This window comes from Talpa europaea (assembly GCF_964194135.1).
Source record: "Talpa europaea genome assembly, chromosome: 5".
Taxonomy (NCBI): Eukaryota; Metazoa; Chordata; class Mammalia; order Eulipotyphla; family Talpidae; genus Talpa; species Talpa europaea.
This window is the reverse complement of record NC_140071.1, coordinates 46,130,808-46,148,805: the sequence shown is the minus strand read 5'-3', so window position 1 is coordinate 46,148,805 and position 17,998 is coordinate 46,130,808. Positions and strand designations below refer to the sequence as shown.

At 36.5% G+C, this 17,998-nt stretch overlaps 1 protein-coding gene across 1 annotated transcript in view; it reads right to left on the bottom strand.

Moving 5' to 3' along the window:
- Positions 1-6,593: 6,593 nt before the first annotated feature.
- DMGDH (dimethylglycine dehydrogenase) overlaps positions 6,594-17,998 on the bottom strand; it is a gene marked incomplete at both ends in the record, with an annotated part of 58,743 nt that continues 47,338 nt past the window's right edge. Inside the window, 2 exons of the mRNA XM_084233078.1 lie at positions 6,594-6,809; positions 12,962-13,096. Of these exons, the coding sequence (XP_084089204.1) occupies positions 6,594-6,809; positions 12,962-13,096 (351 nt within the window). The remainder of the gene's footprint in view (positions 6,810-12,961; positions 13,097-17,998) is intronic.

Here is a 17,998-nt window from a genome sequence, read left to right as displayed (position 1 = left end):
GAGAGAATCAGATCGAAAAAAAGAGGAAAGATTTCTCTTTACTCTAAAATTCTCCAATATATGAAATTGATAATCTAGATAAAAAGTTTGTCTACATCAGGTTGAAACTCCTTTGAGCCCTTTCGTACTGCCAATAATTACCTCCCCCTTCCTCAAGACCAATTAGATGAGCGTGGAAAGGAAAATAGTATCATTCATACAAAAAGTTTTTGGCATAGCAGTTTTTGGTGCATGTAATAAATACCCGAAAGTGCTTATAGATCAATTAATTCTCACAAAGCAAACATACTCATAACTACCACCAGATCAAGAAGCAGGATATTGGCATGGCATTTTGTCTCATTTTCCTCTTTTCTTTCCCTAACCTTTCATAGAAACTGAGCCTTAGTGTTCATACAGTACTTATTTTATACAAAATTTGAGTTGATTCAATTTTTTGTTACCAAACCTTTCTTGTACGTAGTATACCTATTTCTAAAGCATCCGTTCTAAGTGAACTCTTTCCAACCATGATTATTTCCAACCAACATGTAAACTGTATTAAAATATAGAAGTCATATTGTATTTTTTAAAAAGTTAAACAAGTTGGGCCTCCCTGGTGGCACAAGGGTTTGTGGCATGAGTTTGATCCCTGGCCAGGGAGTTAATCCACATGGTTCCTGTTTTGCTTGCTGTCCCCTTGGCAGTATATTTCAGTAGATCTGCCTGTTCTGCTCCCCACTCTATCTCTGGTGAATCCTCTCACCTCCCCCCAAGACCCCCCACCTCTGGCCTACACCCCAATCCTTGTATGCATAAATAAATTAACATAAATCTTTAGAAAGAGATAAATATTTTTTTAGAAGTTAAACAAGTTAAAAAGGTATATAGTGAAAAGTAAATCTCAACCTCTCTCCAGAAGTACCAGTGTGACCCAGAGAAAATCTATGCCTATTTAAATACAATTAAAGGTGTAAATAGAATTTAAATGTGTAAATTTTTCCTACTTAAACCTACAAGGCAGTATATTGCATATTACAATGCAACATGTTTTTAAAAATATTGATGAAAGTATTCCTTTCAAAAGTTTTAGTTAAACCCACCATCTCCCCAGCAATGAGTAACCATTTGCAACTCTTGACCCAAATCCTTTGACCATGATTGAAAGGACAACATTGGTGTTGTTTCCCAGTCATCGCCTATTGCTAAGTGACCATTTCATGATCCTCCTCTGCACTGTGGGATTGGAAGGGCGGGGATGGTGGGGGATTTGGAGGGATATAAACTACATATCCCAGACTCCTTTACCTACCTGTCTTCCAGATAGGGTCAGTCAACCGCAGACACTGAACAGAGATTGGAGGTTCAGAGAAGAAAAATCTGGGTAATTCTTCCCTTGTCTGCTCTGGGGAGCATCTTCAATAGCATGGCAGCTTTATCTCTTCCATGGCTTCAGCCCTTAGGAAGCCCCTCCCTGTATGGTGCTAGCTTGAGGAGGACACCTCACTGGTTCTCATGGTAAGTTCCCTCCTTGGAACTACCTAGCAGATTTGTCACTTGGAGAGGCCAGGAAGAGAGAGAGTGTTGCCAGCCCCAGCTGGTCTAGTAATCCTTGGTGAGGTGTCAGGAATGAGTGAATTCATCTTGAATAAACAGCTAATATACTTTTTAAAAAACCCTGCCTCTATTACATAACAGAATCCTTATTTAATAATAATAATGGAATAACATGAATACTAACAGAAAAGAAATGCAAAGTGAAAATTTTCTCCTGCTAAACTTTGTATCTATAATCATGTTAGTTAAAATTAAATAAAAATAGAAAATAAATATTATAGTACAAAAAAAGCAAGGGATTACTATTTAACAATAGTAATGTATTTTGAAAAAGGAAAATCTCCATATGGTCTGCTATGAGAATTGGTACATTGTGAATAATAAAGTCACCTTTTCTGAATTTAGGCTATAAGTTTTGCAGTAACTTCATTGAAATTAATTTTTATATATTAATGTTTAATAGGCAGTATAGCCAGATTCGCCCAGTTATTTTTACACATAGTTGAAAAACATTTGTTAAGCTCTTAATTTCAAAAGTTTCTTTTACATGAGCAACAGATGTACAAGTAATTAGGAAAAGACTGTTAACATAATGAAAAGTTTGGCAGAGATTCATTAAAATCTCCTTTCACAACAAACCCTAGGAGTTGCAATACGTCTACATCTTTGTTTCTTTGGGAATAATTATAATAGATTTCAGATGTCTTTGTAGTTGAAAATTCCTCACTAAAATATCTTCATCAAAAAATTCATCATAACATTTATATTACATATGGTAAAAACATCTGAAATTTTTATTCGTCTATAAAATCAGAGAAAATGGCTGAATGATAAAAAATGTTGACATGACGATCTATTGCTTTAGAACAAATGCCCAATTACTGATGAAAAAGTTCAAGGCATTCAAATGCTTCTCTACTAATTTCTTCTAGCCATGTAAGACCAACATCTTTTCTATTCTCTTGGCATTTTTTGAAATTTGATAATTTTTCCTAAATAAGTTACCATTTTCTTGCTTTCTCCACAATTTCTATGTACCATTCTTGTGATTAGACTTTGATATGATATTTTATGTAAAAAATTGTCCAGTAAGGAATAAGTTACCAAAAGGTTACAACTTAGGTAACTCTTAATTACTGTGACTGATATAGTATTAAATTTTCTTAATTCATTCTTTAGTTTTAACTGAATTAAGAATTTAAAAAGAAATTTGAATTTTAAAGATATGCAAAATCAGTAAGTTCATGTATGAATTAAAATTCCCATTTTACTGAACATAATATTACACCTCTCAGTTTGCCCTCTGTCTCATAATAGACATAATGAACATAAATAGAAACTCACATAGAATGATAGAATTGAGAAAACTCAATTTCTGCTTTGTTATATCTACAATTACTCTATTTCAAATCTACAGCCTATGTGTAGGGTAACTAGCTCCACAAGGATTGAAGACCCAAAATATGACTAAAGTAAACTTGAATAATTCTGAAGTCAAAAACTAACTCTTGAAATAAATGCATGTAGCTGAATATTTAAGTGTTAGGGTCCTGTGATATAAGGAAGAGTTCTCCAAATTAATTTCCATGTAGGGTATAATGTTTAGTAAGGTAGGTAATAAAGATGTGCTAACTTGAAGCAGATATATATGTGTACTTCATGTACACACATATTTTATATATATTATTTTATAATATATATCAATTATATATAAATATATTAATATATCATAATATTAATATACAATTAATATATAATATATATAATATAGAAAATATATAATTAACATATATTATTAATTATATATTATATATTTTTATATATTATATTTATTTATTTATTTTTGTTATCTTTGTTTTATATATAATCAAAATAGTAATAATTGAAACAACAAAAGATTGAAACTAAAATAGTATTTTGGGGGAAAAGGGTTTGACATAATGGAAAAAGAATCACAATACTTAATGATGTCATTGAGCCTGCCTTCATACTTCTTACTGTGATTTAATAAATTAAATTATTAACTACAGTTAACTGGGTATTGTCTTACATGGAACCAAAAACTTCCTAATCAATATACTTTATAACTTATCTTAGGAAGCTGCTTCTGGATAGAAAGATTCTTTGTTCCCTGTCTCCAGCTCCTTACTTTGCACTCATTGTCTAGTCATCCTGGCATTTGCCCTCTGAAATAGCTGATGCCAGTGGCACCAATGACTCTATTGCTTAACCAGCAGGGCAATTTTCAGTCATTAATCTTACCTGAATCTATCTTCTGACACTGTTTGCCATCTTCACTCTCAAAATATTTTCTTTCCTTGGCCTCCATGACAGCACAGTTGGTAACTAAATATATACTTTTTATTTTAAAGTTAAATCCTTGATGTTTCTGGTCTATAAACTCCATCAAGGAAGGATTCATATTTGTCCATTGCTTTTCCCATACCTGATCTATAGTAAATACTCAACAAACATGTATAGACTAATGATTATTTTACTAAGGAAAGCAATTGCCCATGGGATACAGGAAAGCCTTTAGTAGATAGTTGTGTAGTCTGTGCCCTGTCAGGGACAGATCTCAGAAAAGCAAGTCTTTTCCGAGTCCAATAGTCTTTCTACCACTCTTCTTCTGTGCTTTATGGTATGCTAATACTTCCAAAAGCTATTTCTGAAGAAAATATAATTATGTTATTATTCATAATGTAGCTTCCACAAACCACAGAACTAGTCTAAAGCTACATTAATAATGGTAGAGAAATAAAGACAGGATGATAATCTTTATTTTTATATGAGGTCTCATCAGAAGAAGATATGATTTGCTTAATTTTTGGGTCTCTGCTTTTTTGAGTCTTTGGCTAAATGATGCTTCCTGGTTAGCTGAAATTTTCTTCTTTTCAGGGCTGTTGTGTTTCCTAATGTCAACCCTGTTTTTTATTCAATTCAAATGTGCACAAAATTCTCTCAATAAAATTTCAAGATCTATTCCGTCTGCTATTTGATGTCCTACACAGCATAATTCTGAATGTTTTATTTTCTGTCACCCTTCCTATCAGTGGAAAAGGAGAAAGACATAGATTGTTTAGGATATGAACATTAGCAACATAAGAGCATCCATAAATATTTTGATAATGATTTGACAGGGAAGTATTTCTGTAGTTCCAAAAAGCTTTCCTAGCTCAAAGGAAGAAAAGATCACTGTCATGCTTTTAAGAGCATTTTGTTCTAAATGTAGACACGTATTTCTGCACGGCACTAGACTTCTTTGGAGCATGCTGGTTGTTTCTGTTCACGGCTGACACATCCTGGAGTCGATTCCTTTGAGACCTCTCACATGTGTAATCCACTTTCTAGAAGCTAGTGGTTTTAGTTAGGCTCTTCTAAGTCAAGTTTCTCACCTAATTGGTTTATTGGCCATCAGGAGCTTCAGGTCCCCACTCTATTTCTCCAGCAGGGCCTTTCTCCTTGTTAGGATTTCTCATTGCCTGGGGCCTCTCAGCATCCCTTTTTATGCATTTTTCAACCAATTGGTTTATTCCTTAATGAGTCAGAGTTCAGATTCCCATGGGAAGAAATTTGATTAACCAGGCTCATCTTTCCATGACCCACTTGTGTCATACGTCAGTCTCTGGAGAGGCTGCCTTGCCAGGACCACTGAGCAGGGTGGGAATGGGGGTATTAGAGAGACCCAATAGCAGCTAAAAGTTGGGGTCTCCCTGGTGGCGTAGGAGTTAAATCTCAGCGTTATCACCAAATTTATTAAGAAAATCAGGAAGAAAACCTCTTTCATACTGTGAGGAGGATTTTTTTTTAAGTGCTCACCATTCATCTAAATATTCTGTTCTTTTTTGGTCAGATTTAGTGCTATATTAACTGTATGACATGGATTCAAGATGGTGCTTTCATTATTATTCGTCTTATACTTCTTGTTATTTATAGTATCAAGAGAAAACTGAGAGAGTATTTTTCTGAGAAAGTTCAGAGATGGTAAATAAATACCCTAAAGTTAAGGACTATAGAGAGGCAAAGAAAGAAAAACAGGATCAAAGACCTTAACCAGCACCGAATTACAGACTCTTATGCTTCAGATTCATCTTTCTTTAAGACCTAGAGAAAGTTCAAAGGATATACAACAAATATATGAGCATAACATAAATGATAAATGACAAACTACTTTTTACAATTTTTTTCCGTTAACCCCGCCCAAATAATTTTGAGAAGGATACCAACGGGTCCATTCTAAATAGATTTTTTTCTAGCTATAAATAGAGGGACATTCCTGTCAGCTTTTAAGCTCTTGTTTGACCTGTTTTGTCAAATGCTTTCTGGAATGATATTCAGAACGGCACAAAGTGGTGTCAACTTGCATTAATTCTTTTCCAAAGAGAGGTGTTCAGCATTCAAACTGTGTTTGTACTGGCACAATCTATTTATGTTTCAGCTTCATTTCAGAAGGTTTACAAGTACTGCTTTATTTGGAAGACCATTCTTTCTTTTTTGCAATTTCCCTTCTATTGTCCTTTGAAAAGACAATAATGATGTCCCATAAAGCTGCTTTTAAAGGAGGCCATTAAGAAATAAGTATTTCAGAAGACTGATTAAAATATATCAATGTAATTTTGCCACAGATTATAATCCAAAATTTTTTAAATTATCATTAATTCAACTGAAAAAAAAACCTTCTCAATGAAGTAAATAGATCAACAGCATTGCATTTTGTTCTTATGTAAAACATAATTTATTAATTTGTTTTTAGCTAATAAGAACCATGCACATGTTCTTAAAATTATATACTCTCCTGTAATTCAGTTATAATGATTGTATATTAGCAAACACTTAAACATTCTCCTGATTGAATTTCACAAACAATAATATAGGGCAATAAAAACATTCAAATTCCTTCATTATTCCATCTTGTTTAAAAAACAATAGAGAAAAGTTTGATTCTAAGTTTAGATTTCGAAGTGAATTCTTGATTTTGCCTCTTCCCCCAGAAATAAATTATAATTCTGAATATAGCATATAGCAATCATAATTCAGTTGACTGCTGAAGATCTTTTTCAGATTTTGTTCTTTCCACCTTTTTTCTGAAGCCGGTTCCTGGTTGGCTCTGTCAATACCAATGGTTCTTGTATGACGACTGCAGGGTAATTTTTGCCTAAAAGCTCAACTTCTACTTGTTGTCCCACTTTACTTAGCTCCACCGGGACATATGCGAAAGCCAGACTCTTCTGGATGCTGTAACTGTAGCATCCAGATGTGGTGTTGCCAACCACCTGAAAAACAAAATCTCTGTTCCTCAGATCTTGGTCACAGCTTTGTGCTCCTCTTCTCTAGAAGAAACACTTAACATACAGATTTAACTCTGAAAGTTTTACCATAACATGGTGAGAAAAACTTTACTTTTTCAGTAGATTAACGGAAGTTTACAAATTATGAAAAATAACTCTGAAAGTACAAATCCTACTCTGAAATATTTCATTCTTCAATAATAAAACCTAGTTTCTTAATATCTGGCATTCTTTTGCTCAGTTTCCTGCCAAGAGATCTGATAGGAAGAAGGATCTAACATTAATATTATCATTTTTAACTTTAAAAAAGCCTTTTATCATCAAACTAGCATAACAGTAATGGGGACAAGTAGTAAAAGTCTGAAATCCAAATGCTAAGTTAGTCAACTGTCCCTGTTAGGCTTCAAAAAATGACCTGTCAAAATAGTGCTGAATTGAGCTATTTATTAATATATCAATAGTCAATGTGATGTGAATATCACATATGTAATTATATACTATTTACATATAATATAATTTTATTTATTTATTTACTTACTTAAATACTTCTTTATATTGTTAGACATTCCAGAGAGGAGTCAAGGCCTGATTCCTACCTTCATGAATTTCCAGCTAGTTTAGGACTGAATATAGAGACACAAGAAAATACAACTAGGAAGCCAAGGAAATCACCATAATTAAGCAGGATTGCTCCATACTCTGAAGATGGACGGAATTAGGTAGGCAGAGATGGGGGATGAAACTTTCTAGGCTAGGTGATTGCAAGGAGTTAGGCATGAATAATCAAAATTAAGGAGAATTAAGGGCCTCCCCTGGTGGCGCAGCGGTTGAGCGCTGGGCTGCAAAGCTGCCCCGCAGCCTCTGCAGTGCCTGTTCCATCCCCAGCCACCGGCGAGGGTCCCACATGGCACGCAGACCTCTCCTGCCGCCCACTGCTCCCCTCAGCAGTGTACTTCAGTCCTTCTGCCGGTTCTGCCCCCTCCCCCCAGCTCTGGTGAACTCTCTCACCTGTACCCAGTGCTTGTATAAATAAAGAAATAAATCTTTAAAAAAAATTTAAGGAGGATTAAGTAGGATAACTGGGCATGGCAAACCTGAAAAAAGACTGAGCATATAATCAAAATTCAGGAAGTGAAAACAAAGGCTTTGGTTCTAAAAAAATCTCTACATAACAAGCCTGATTAAAAAATAAGAGGATTCATGGAACCAGATTTAAAGGAAAGAATAAAAGGGAAAGAAAAACTGAGTAAAATGCAAAAACATTACAATATAGAAATGTCAGGTTAAAACACCACATTTTTAAAAAGGAACAGGAAGACAACCAAAGCAAAGTGTGATGCGTAACCCTACTCAAAATGGCTTCTCCTGGCTACACAAGGGCATACTAACCACTACAGCCTCGGGACTTTTTCAAATCAGTCCAGTGGACTTTCAGTGTCTCAGCAAAAAGCCCACTACAGTCAGCAGTGTTCTTACAGTGCTTCTAGTTTTTCTAAACTAACACATTTATGATATAAATACAGACTCCATAGTCCCAGTTTTTAATTATCTTGTTGAAACCCCAAATCAGAGGATCACCATATCATTTCTGAACATATTATGGTGAGGACTAGCTGATTAAAAAAACAATGTAAATGCATTCATTAGTCAAAGCTGCTCTCCTCTCCGGCAGATTTATTAACTGTCCAGATATTGCTGAGCTAACACACATGCTATACAATTGCTTTTCTCCCTTAGATCACAATTAAGTATAAAGCAGGGATTTGGGTCAGAGAGGTTGGCGTTTTAATCACTGCATTTTGAAAGACATTCTTGATAACATTGGCCTCATTTCCTAATCTATAAAACAGAGATCTGTATTTGGAGTCATGACATAGAAAACCTGGTTTGCTTGGTCATTTAAAACAAAACAAAACAGTAAGAGGCCTTAGTAAGCTCTTGTTCAAATTCCCTACTCCCTGGATCAAAAACCTACAATGACTTGTCAGAGGCTGCGTGCACCACTTCCTCAGTCCTTCTCATATCTTAAAATCCCAGCAGTCATTCCTCTTAGAGTCATTCCTGCATTAGTAATGTAAAGAAACAGCAGATCTATTTTTGAGTGCTACTTTGAAGTGTTTATTGAATGTTTTACTTTTTTGCTTGATTACTTTCATTTCTCTTCTTATTTCTCTCTAATTCAGGGGTGCGCAGTTCAGAGTATTTTAGAAGTCTAGTCTTTGCTTTTATCTTATTCATGGAAAGATTTTTCTCTAGCCTAAATTTTATATTTAGGCTTGAAATCTTCCAGATTTTATGAAATCCATTCCTACTTTTTGCTCAGTAAATGGTAAGAACAGTCCTTTCCTGCCCTCTGCATAGTAGATTCTCTTTCTCAAATTCTTTGTGAAATCAAACATTAGCCTCCTTTTAGTAATGTAAACAAGCCTCATTTATTTTCAGCCTTTTCTTATTCCTCTCTTAATTATGTAACTTGCAGATACTGCTAACTGACTTAGGGAAGATAACACAGTAAATGACACTTACCATGGCAACATAGTTTAAGTTAGACAATATCGTGCATTTCTTTGACAGTCCCTTTCACTTTTGTTTATAAATAATGAAAAAGAAATGTTCTAAACTCTTCAAACTTTCTCTAATATATCCTCTTAAAAAAAACTTACCTGCCACAGCCACCCTGGTGGCGCAAGGGTGTTAAGTCTCAGCACTATGAAGCTATTGGCAGCCACTGCAGCACAAGTTCGATCCCCAGGCAAGGATCTAACCCACATGGCGAAGTGGACCTCTCCTGTCTCACCTGCTGCTTCCCTCAGCAGTGTATCTCAGTAGATCTGCCTGTTCTGCTCCCCAGTCTATCTCTGGTGAATCCTCTCACCCCCTGTACCTCTGGCTACATCCCAGCTCTTGTATGGATAAATAAGTAAATGTTTGGAAAAAAAAAAACTTACCAGCCAAAGTTTTATAACTAATAAAAGCCTTTCTCATGCCTACCCTTATTATGTTTTAATTTAAAAATGAATTCTAAAATTTAATTCTTAAGTCATAATCCCTCTCTCCAGGTCCGCAGTCTCGCAACTGGACTCCACTTTTTCCCAGGGCACTAATTACTCTGCCATGCCATTTATTTATTTTGTTCATTGCCTATCTCTTCATCCCCTGGAATGTAAGCCCCATGGGGGGCAGAGACTCTTGTCTGTTTTCTCACTGCTGCATTCCAAATGCCGAGAATATAGAGGGCACATAGACATTCAATAAAAATATGTTAAATGAATGAATAAAGTTGTACCCTATCTTTAATACTGTAATATTATGAAAATAGAATTCCAAATACCAAGCGTGGTGCAAGTTCAAAGCTAGGAATTAAAAAGCAAGCAATTTTATTTCCTTCCAGAGTACAAAGTGGATCAAAGGGGACCATCTGCATGATAAAATGACCCCTCAAATCATCAAAGTACAGAGAAGCTGACACAGGGAAAATTCAAGCAATACATCATTTTTTTTTTAAGATTTATTTTTATACAAGAACCAGGGTACAGGCCAGATGCACCAGAGGGTGAGAGGATTCACCAGAGACAGAGCAGGGAACAGAACAGGCAGGCTGACGAAATACACTGCTGAGGGGAGCAGTGGGCGAGACAGGAGAGGTCTGTTTCGCCATGTGGGATTCTCGCCAGCCAGCCAGGATCAAACCAGCACCGCAGAGGTGGCAGACAGCTTCACAGCGCTGCGCTCAACCGCCTGCGCCACCAGGGAGGCGCCAATATATTATTAATAAAGGAATAACAATTGCATTAGCAGTTTTATAAGCAGATGACACAGAATAGAAAAGTTGAAAAATATAGCTTGTGAATTCAAAGCACAGATATGGCAAAGGAAATAAAATTTTGAATGAAATTTGGGTTTCCAGGACTCTTCTCCCACAAAAAAATTTATTGAGATATAAGTGACATATAACATTGTGTAAGTTTGAGAGGCAGGTTTCCAGGGTTTTCAACTTTAACTTGGGTATTTTATTTTAAATGGCTACAAGTCTACCTGTTGATCATGGCTGATATGGGGTTACATACGGAATACTACACTATAATGACACTATTATTCAGTGGCCAAGTAGAATAGATTGTTGTTGCAAAGATAGGTATGGACCATGTTAGGAAGAAAAGGAAAGCTGGATGAGAACAGAATGAAAAATGTAAAACAAAACAAAATTGAGGTAGGGAAAATATAATGACTAGAGGGAAAAGTTAGAGGTAGGGAGAACCTTAGACATTATCTCACCCAACTGTTTCATTTTATAGATGAGAGAACTGAGGCCCAAAAAGGTTAAGGTCAGAACCAGAAGTTAGTTCATAGTACAGGTGGTTATCAGTGGAAATTGTGAGCAAATTTTAAAGGGAAAGGAGAGCATATTAAGAAGGTTGAACCTGAGATCTAGAGCAGAGAGAGGAAGAGGAGGCTGCGGGGTAAGAGTAGGTGTGGTTCAATTAGAAGAGCAAGCTCTTTTTTTTCCCTTAAGATTTATTTATTTTTACAAGCACTGGGGTACAGGCCAGAGGTGTGGGAGGGTGAGAGGATTCACCAGAGACAGAGCAGGGAGCAGAACAGGCAGAAGGACCGAAATACACTGCTGAGGGGAGCAGCGGGTGCGATAGGAGAGGTGTGCAGCGCCATGTGGGAATCTCTCTGGCTGGCCAGGAATCAAATGGGTGCTGAAGAGTCTGCAGACAGCTTCACAGAGCTGCGCTCAACCTGCTGCGCCACCAGGGAGCCCAGAAGAGCAAACTCTTCACAATTAAAGGTGGGACATTTAAGAAAGGGTTTGAGGTCTGAGCAAAGCCTGTTGGCTTCACTGTGTCTAATAACATCCACCTGTTTTTCAGACAGACACACACCCTGTCCGTGTATAATTAATAAAGAGAATACAGTGGGACAGCAGTAGAGACAGAAGTAGAGTAGAGAATACAGTAGAGACAGCAGTAGAGACAGAGCAAAATGGAGTACTCAGCATGGCTTAGAGGAAAGGGCAAGCATATCAAAGTTCAACTACACCTGAGCTGGAAATCAGGCTAGTTGTATAATCACAAGCAAGTTACTTAACCTCTCCGACACAAAACTTCATTTTAAAATGGGAATGATCCTACATCATTTAAAATGGGAGAGGTATTATAAAAGTAGATAAGAGAATTCATGAAAAATATCCAATGTGTAGTAGAAACTCTGTAGATGTTAGTTCTATGTCAAACTGATCCAGGCCTAAGCCCAAATGGCATTTCCTTGGTTATCCAAAGGCCATCCCAGCCCTAAGTGCTTTTTGTCACTCTGAAAAGAAGGGGGAAATGGAAACACATACCAAGGAGGTTGAAGTGCATGAGAAAAAAAAAACCTAGGCATGGAACCTCAGAGTCCTGGTATTGCTCAAGTAAAGAACAGCTGTTGAAGGATCACGGCCAACCCGATGTCCTCTCCATGGTCTAAGCTGAGTGTCCCATACTTGCCTACTGACACCGGTCAAAACACAGCAACATCTTAGGGTTTTATAAAGAGTCATAAAAAATGGAGTTATCTGAATAACTCTGGTTTTATGCAATATTAATAGATGAATGAAATGTAGTATTCCAAAATAAGAATAAGGTAATTTTACACTGCCTTGAAAAGCGAACTGGTTTCTACTTTTTTACTTTACTTGTTAGGTTCTGCCCTCTATTATCATAGATGTTTTCATTTCAAAATTTTTTTCTGCTACTGTGCTAAGAATTGCCTGCTTCTGAAAGCTCCCCAGAGGCTAAATCTCAATACCAAATTCTTTACGAAAGACTGTCTCTTGCATTCACAGAATGGACGTGATGAACAAACAGATCATTTTACCTTCCAAATCATACCTTCCTTTTTGTACAGTGAATTTCAAGTCCTTGGTTAAGTTTTTTTGATCAAAGCATATAGAATGTTACTTGTTCAAAAACGAGCAGTATTTTATTTTCCCTCCTGTTAATTAATTTGTTTCTTGAATTTCAGCTCAGAAATCAAAAGTGTGTCATGTCATCTCACCCAGAGATAAATAAATAAAACACTGCAAAAGGCAACAGAAACAATGAGCTCTTCTGTTGCAGAAGAGCTGCCCTGGCTGAGCCCCCGGCACTCACCTTGCCATCACACCAGATGCTTTCATTTCCCTCTGGATCAACATCGTCCGTTGCCAAGGTGAGGCAGACCAGTCTCCGTTTCAGCCCCTTGGCTTTAATCTGTTTCAGTGCTTGCTTTCCTATGAAGTCTGCTGGCTGCAGGAATCCAAGATAATGATGATGAATGAATGCTCAGACACTGTGACAAGGTTAGAGATGCAAGCATTTAAATTTGTCTTTGCTATTTTCTCGCCAATTACACATTAAATAAAAATACAGATTGGATCAAATGTCTAGACAAATATTTCTTAGTCCTCAAATGACAGTCTCAGCCGCCTATTCCTTCAGAATAGGTTAGACTTAAGGATAATAACTTGTGATAACAATTTTACCAGAACCATCTAGGCAGAAAAACATAAGGCATGATGTTGCAATGGTAGATTATGAAAGTGACCCTTATAGCTAATGATTCTGGACAGTGGTACTGGCTGGCAATGAGCAAGGCACAACTCAATTTCTACCTAAAGTAAGCTTTTTACAAGAAGGAAATTCACTTTTTGAAATGTGATGCCAAAACCACCTCAAAATGCTGTATATGTATTTTTTCCTTTCTTAGAATAAAGATATTGGAAATATATTAGCCTGCTGGGTTGCATTCATTAGTTCTTTCAGGATATTTATTGAGTCCTGACTATGTATGAGGCATCATGATCAGTCCTATGTGTGTTACAAAATTAGTCAGACACACACATTTTGATCAAACAGTTTATTCTGACAGTGTGCTTTTGAACCTTTTTTTTTTTCTCCTTCCATGCAACACATGACAGATGATATTCCTACTAGTGCTCTCCCCTGGGCAGGCTCAGGGTTATTCCCAATGCAATGAAAGTGAGTAAGAGTGACATTTTTACAAAGACAACCTTGAATCCATTCTTATGCATTAGGAAATAAAGTCTTTGGAACAAGCAAACTTCAGGACTTTCACAGTGTTAGCAAACCACCTTCTGACTGAGCTGAACAAACAGATGAGCAAGGCTCCTCAAAGGAGACATTCAGCTAATAAAGGAGATACATTCAACCATCAGAACGTCAAGGACATTGGACAAGTGTGAGAAACTAGTTAGAAGCTAAGAGTAATCAGTGCAAAGGAGAGAAGTCTGATAGCAGTGGGTGCTGGGGTAAGGCTTCTGCATAAATGTTCCCAAACAAGTACCTATTATCTTATGGGGGGAGGGGGAATTTGTGACAAAGAAATCATATCTCCAGGGAATGAAATTTAGAGATGACAGTGTGGAAAACAAATTTCTCGAAACAGTTCCAGTATACAAGCTAGTCTCTGAAAGCAAAGAAAGGAAACAACAATTTTAATTTTTCCTGGTGGTAAGAGGAAAGGAAACATTATTTCATACCAAAGATGTTCTTCACCATCAACATCTAGGATTTAAACCATTATTTCTGCACACAAAACATAAGGTGTGAGTGCAACAGGTCCCCCTAATCTTCAGTGAAGCAGCAGTTCGGGACCTTACAAGTGTTCTGCCTGAGACCCCTCAGTTTACTCCCTGACTGATTCAGAGCTTATAGATAAGCTCACAATGTAGTATGATTTCTGTGGTGATTGCAACTTTAAATTGCTGACCTGCCTAGGAAGCTAAAGAAAGCTTCCATTGGCCAAGGTTAAAACAATGTGCAGAAAGAAAATCCAACTCTTCTCCCTCTAATGTAATTCAAAGGGTGAGAACCAAATACAAAGCTTTATTATGAATACAATGAAAATGAGATAAAGAATCTAAGACTGGGGGCCCCCTGGTGGCACAGTGGTTGGGACGCAACCTATGAAGCTATCCGCAGCCACTGCAGCAGATTCCCGGCCAGCCAGGATTCCCGGCCAGCCAGGGAGCAACCCATATGGCGCAGCAGATCTCTCCTGACTCACCTGCTGCTCCCCTCAGCAGTGTACTTCGGTCGATCTGCCTGTTCTGTTCCCCACTCTGTCTCTAGTGAATTCTCTCACCCCCGACAACTCTGGCCTGTACCCCAGCTCTTGTATGCATAAATAAATAAATCTTAAAAAAAAAAAAAGAATCTAAGATTGGAACCTAAGGTACTTAAGACATCTACTTGTAGAAAATGACAACAAACTTATAGGAGATTAACAAATCATAGTGAACCAAATTTCACTAAAGTATGTATATCTAAATAAGGAAAGAACTATAGAGCAACATTTTTTGCTTACTTTTAAAAAGAAGGCTTTCTATCATAAATATAATATTATAAATCATTGATACTTCAATAAAAATACAATTTTTCAGTCTGATTGTATATAGGAAGGCAACTGATTTTTTTATATTGATTTTGCATATTTACACAATGGAATACCACTTAGCAATCAAAAAAAGACAAACTAATGCCATTTGCAGCAATATGGATGGAGCTGGAAGGGATTATGCTAATTGTAATAAGCCTGAAGGAAAAAGATAAATATTGGATGGTTTCACTTATATGTGGAATAAGGAGAAACCAAACAAAAGGTCGAGAAAAGGACAAAACTAGCAAACTGACCATAGATCTGAGGCCTAGAGCAAGGGAGGAAAAGGGTGGGGGAGTCAAAACAGAGGAGAGAAGAGCACAGAGGAATATGGTGATGGATGATGTGGTAGCAGGAGAATTATGGCGTCTAAACCTGAGGGGCAAAACCACTTACTGCACAAAAATGAACAACAATGTAAGAAAAAAACATACAATTTTTAATAACCTAATAAAAGTAAGCAACACATACTTAAAATACAGATAAGAGATAACTTTAATCTGCCTCTTGAGACAATTCTCCTTCCCAAATTAACCTTGTGTCTGATTTGGGCAGAGGCAACGTGGGGTTATGGCATTTCATTCTCATTTTACTTGGCTTTCCTCCCAAGATTGCAGATTTTATTCTACTATGCAATTATTAATTACAAATGAGAGAAGAAAATGTACTGAAGGTTAATGCTGTGATTAAAATTGGTGCTTTCAGGGTGACCTGAGAACAAAAATATATCTTTTTAATGAGTCACTGCCCAATTAACTATATAAATAGCTGCTAATGTCATTGAGAAATGTATACATTTCTGGGGCACTGAAACTATAGCTTAAAAATAATTTTGGCTTTTTTTAATTATTAATTTTAAAAGAAAATAAGTCATTAAAACAGTCACCTATAATACATACTAAATATAGATGAAAACATTAAGTAAATTTTAAGTGAAATATAATTATCTCTTATTATCTCTATTAAAAAGCAAACATGAATCTAAAAGGAAATGAAGGAAATTAAGACTATATTTTTGGTGGTGATTCTCAAGGCAATGGAGAGTCATCAGATATGTGTTTCATGTGGAATCTGGCAGGAGTAAGGATAGGAAAACTTTGATGCTGGCAGTCAGGGTAAAGGGCTCTCTTAGACCAGGGTAGAAATGAGAAAAACCTCATCTTGCCCTTTTTCTGTTTGATATATTTGGAGTCAAACCCATAAAAAATTTTAAGAAAGTCATCAGTTTGATTTGATTTGTTTTTTACTCCAAAATTGTTTTAAGCTAAATATCAAAAGTTCCCAAAGGTGAAAGAGAATCAGTATAAAGTCCAGGTCCCAAGAGAGACCTCTTTAGAAATCAGGGAAGGCACTGGTTGTGAGATTATGCTCCTGGTTTACAGGAGTGGAGAGAATAGCAGAGAGACTGCTGGTTACCAGCTACTGTAACTGGCAAAGTGGAGGAGATGACAAACTGTCCCTCAATCCTTTCCTGAAAAGTTTCTCATTTAAAATGGGGTTTTGGGTCTCTCTGGTGGCACAAGGGGTTAAGTCTCAGCACTATGAAGCTACAGGCAGCCACTGCAACGCGAGTTTGATCTCCAGCTAGGGAGCTAACCCACACCTCTCCTGTTTTGCCCTGGTAAAGCAGACCTCTCCTGTCTTGTCTGCTGCTCCCCTCAGCAGTGTATTCAGTAGATCCACCTGTTCTGCTCCCCACTCTGTCTCTGGTGAAACCTCTCACCTCTCCTCTATGCCAGCTAGACTGGCATACAGCCCAGTTCTTGTATGCATAAATAAATAAAATAAATCTTTAAAAATAAAATAAAATGGGGCTAGGAGATGATTGTTTAAAAACAATCCTCTCATCCTAGCTAGAGGAACTAGGCAAGAGAAAGATATAAAAAGAAAACAAATTGGGGGAAAAAAAGAAGTAAAACTATTGTTATTTGCAAATGAAATGAAAAGAGCTGAAGGACACATACCAAGAAAACTATAAGACATTGTTAAAAGAAATAGAAGACACAAAGAAATGGAAAGATATTGCCTGCTCACAGATAAGAAGAATCAATATTGTCAAATGGCCATCTGACCCAAAGCAATATGAAGAGTCAATGTAATCCCAATGAAATTTTCAATGGCATTCTTCAAATAAAAAGAACAAACATTACTGGAATTCATATGGAACTACAAAAGATCCCAAATAGTCAAAGCTGTCCTGACAAAAAGAGGAAGAATGGTGATAGCACACTTTCAGACTGCAAACTCTACCATAAAGCCACAATAATTAAAACAGCATGGTACAGAGAAACAGACACACAGATAAATGGAATAGAACTATGATTCCAGAAATAAATCCACACTTATATGGATTTGGACAGTTAATCTATGAGGAAGGAACTAAGAATGTACAGTGAAATAAGGAAAGCTTCTTCAAAAAAATAGTGTTGGGAAAAATTGGATCACTATCTCACACCATACACAAAAATCAACTCAAAATGGATAAAAGATTTGGTTGTAAGATCTGAAAGCATAAAATACAGAAGAAAAGAAGCAAAACACTCTACAAGTGAAGCTTCAGTGATGTCTGCAGATTTATCCAGCAGCAAGGAAAACAAAAGAGAATGTAAACGATTAGGATCCATCAAACTAAAAAGCTTTTGCACAGTGAAAGAAATCACAACCGAACACAAACGTCCTACTGAGTGGTAGAAAATATTTTCACACCATACATCTGACTAGAGACTGATATCAAAGATCTGTAATGAATT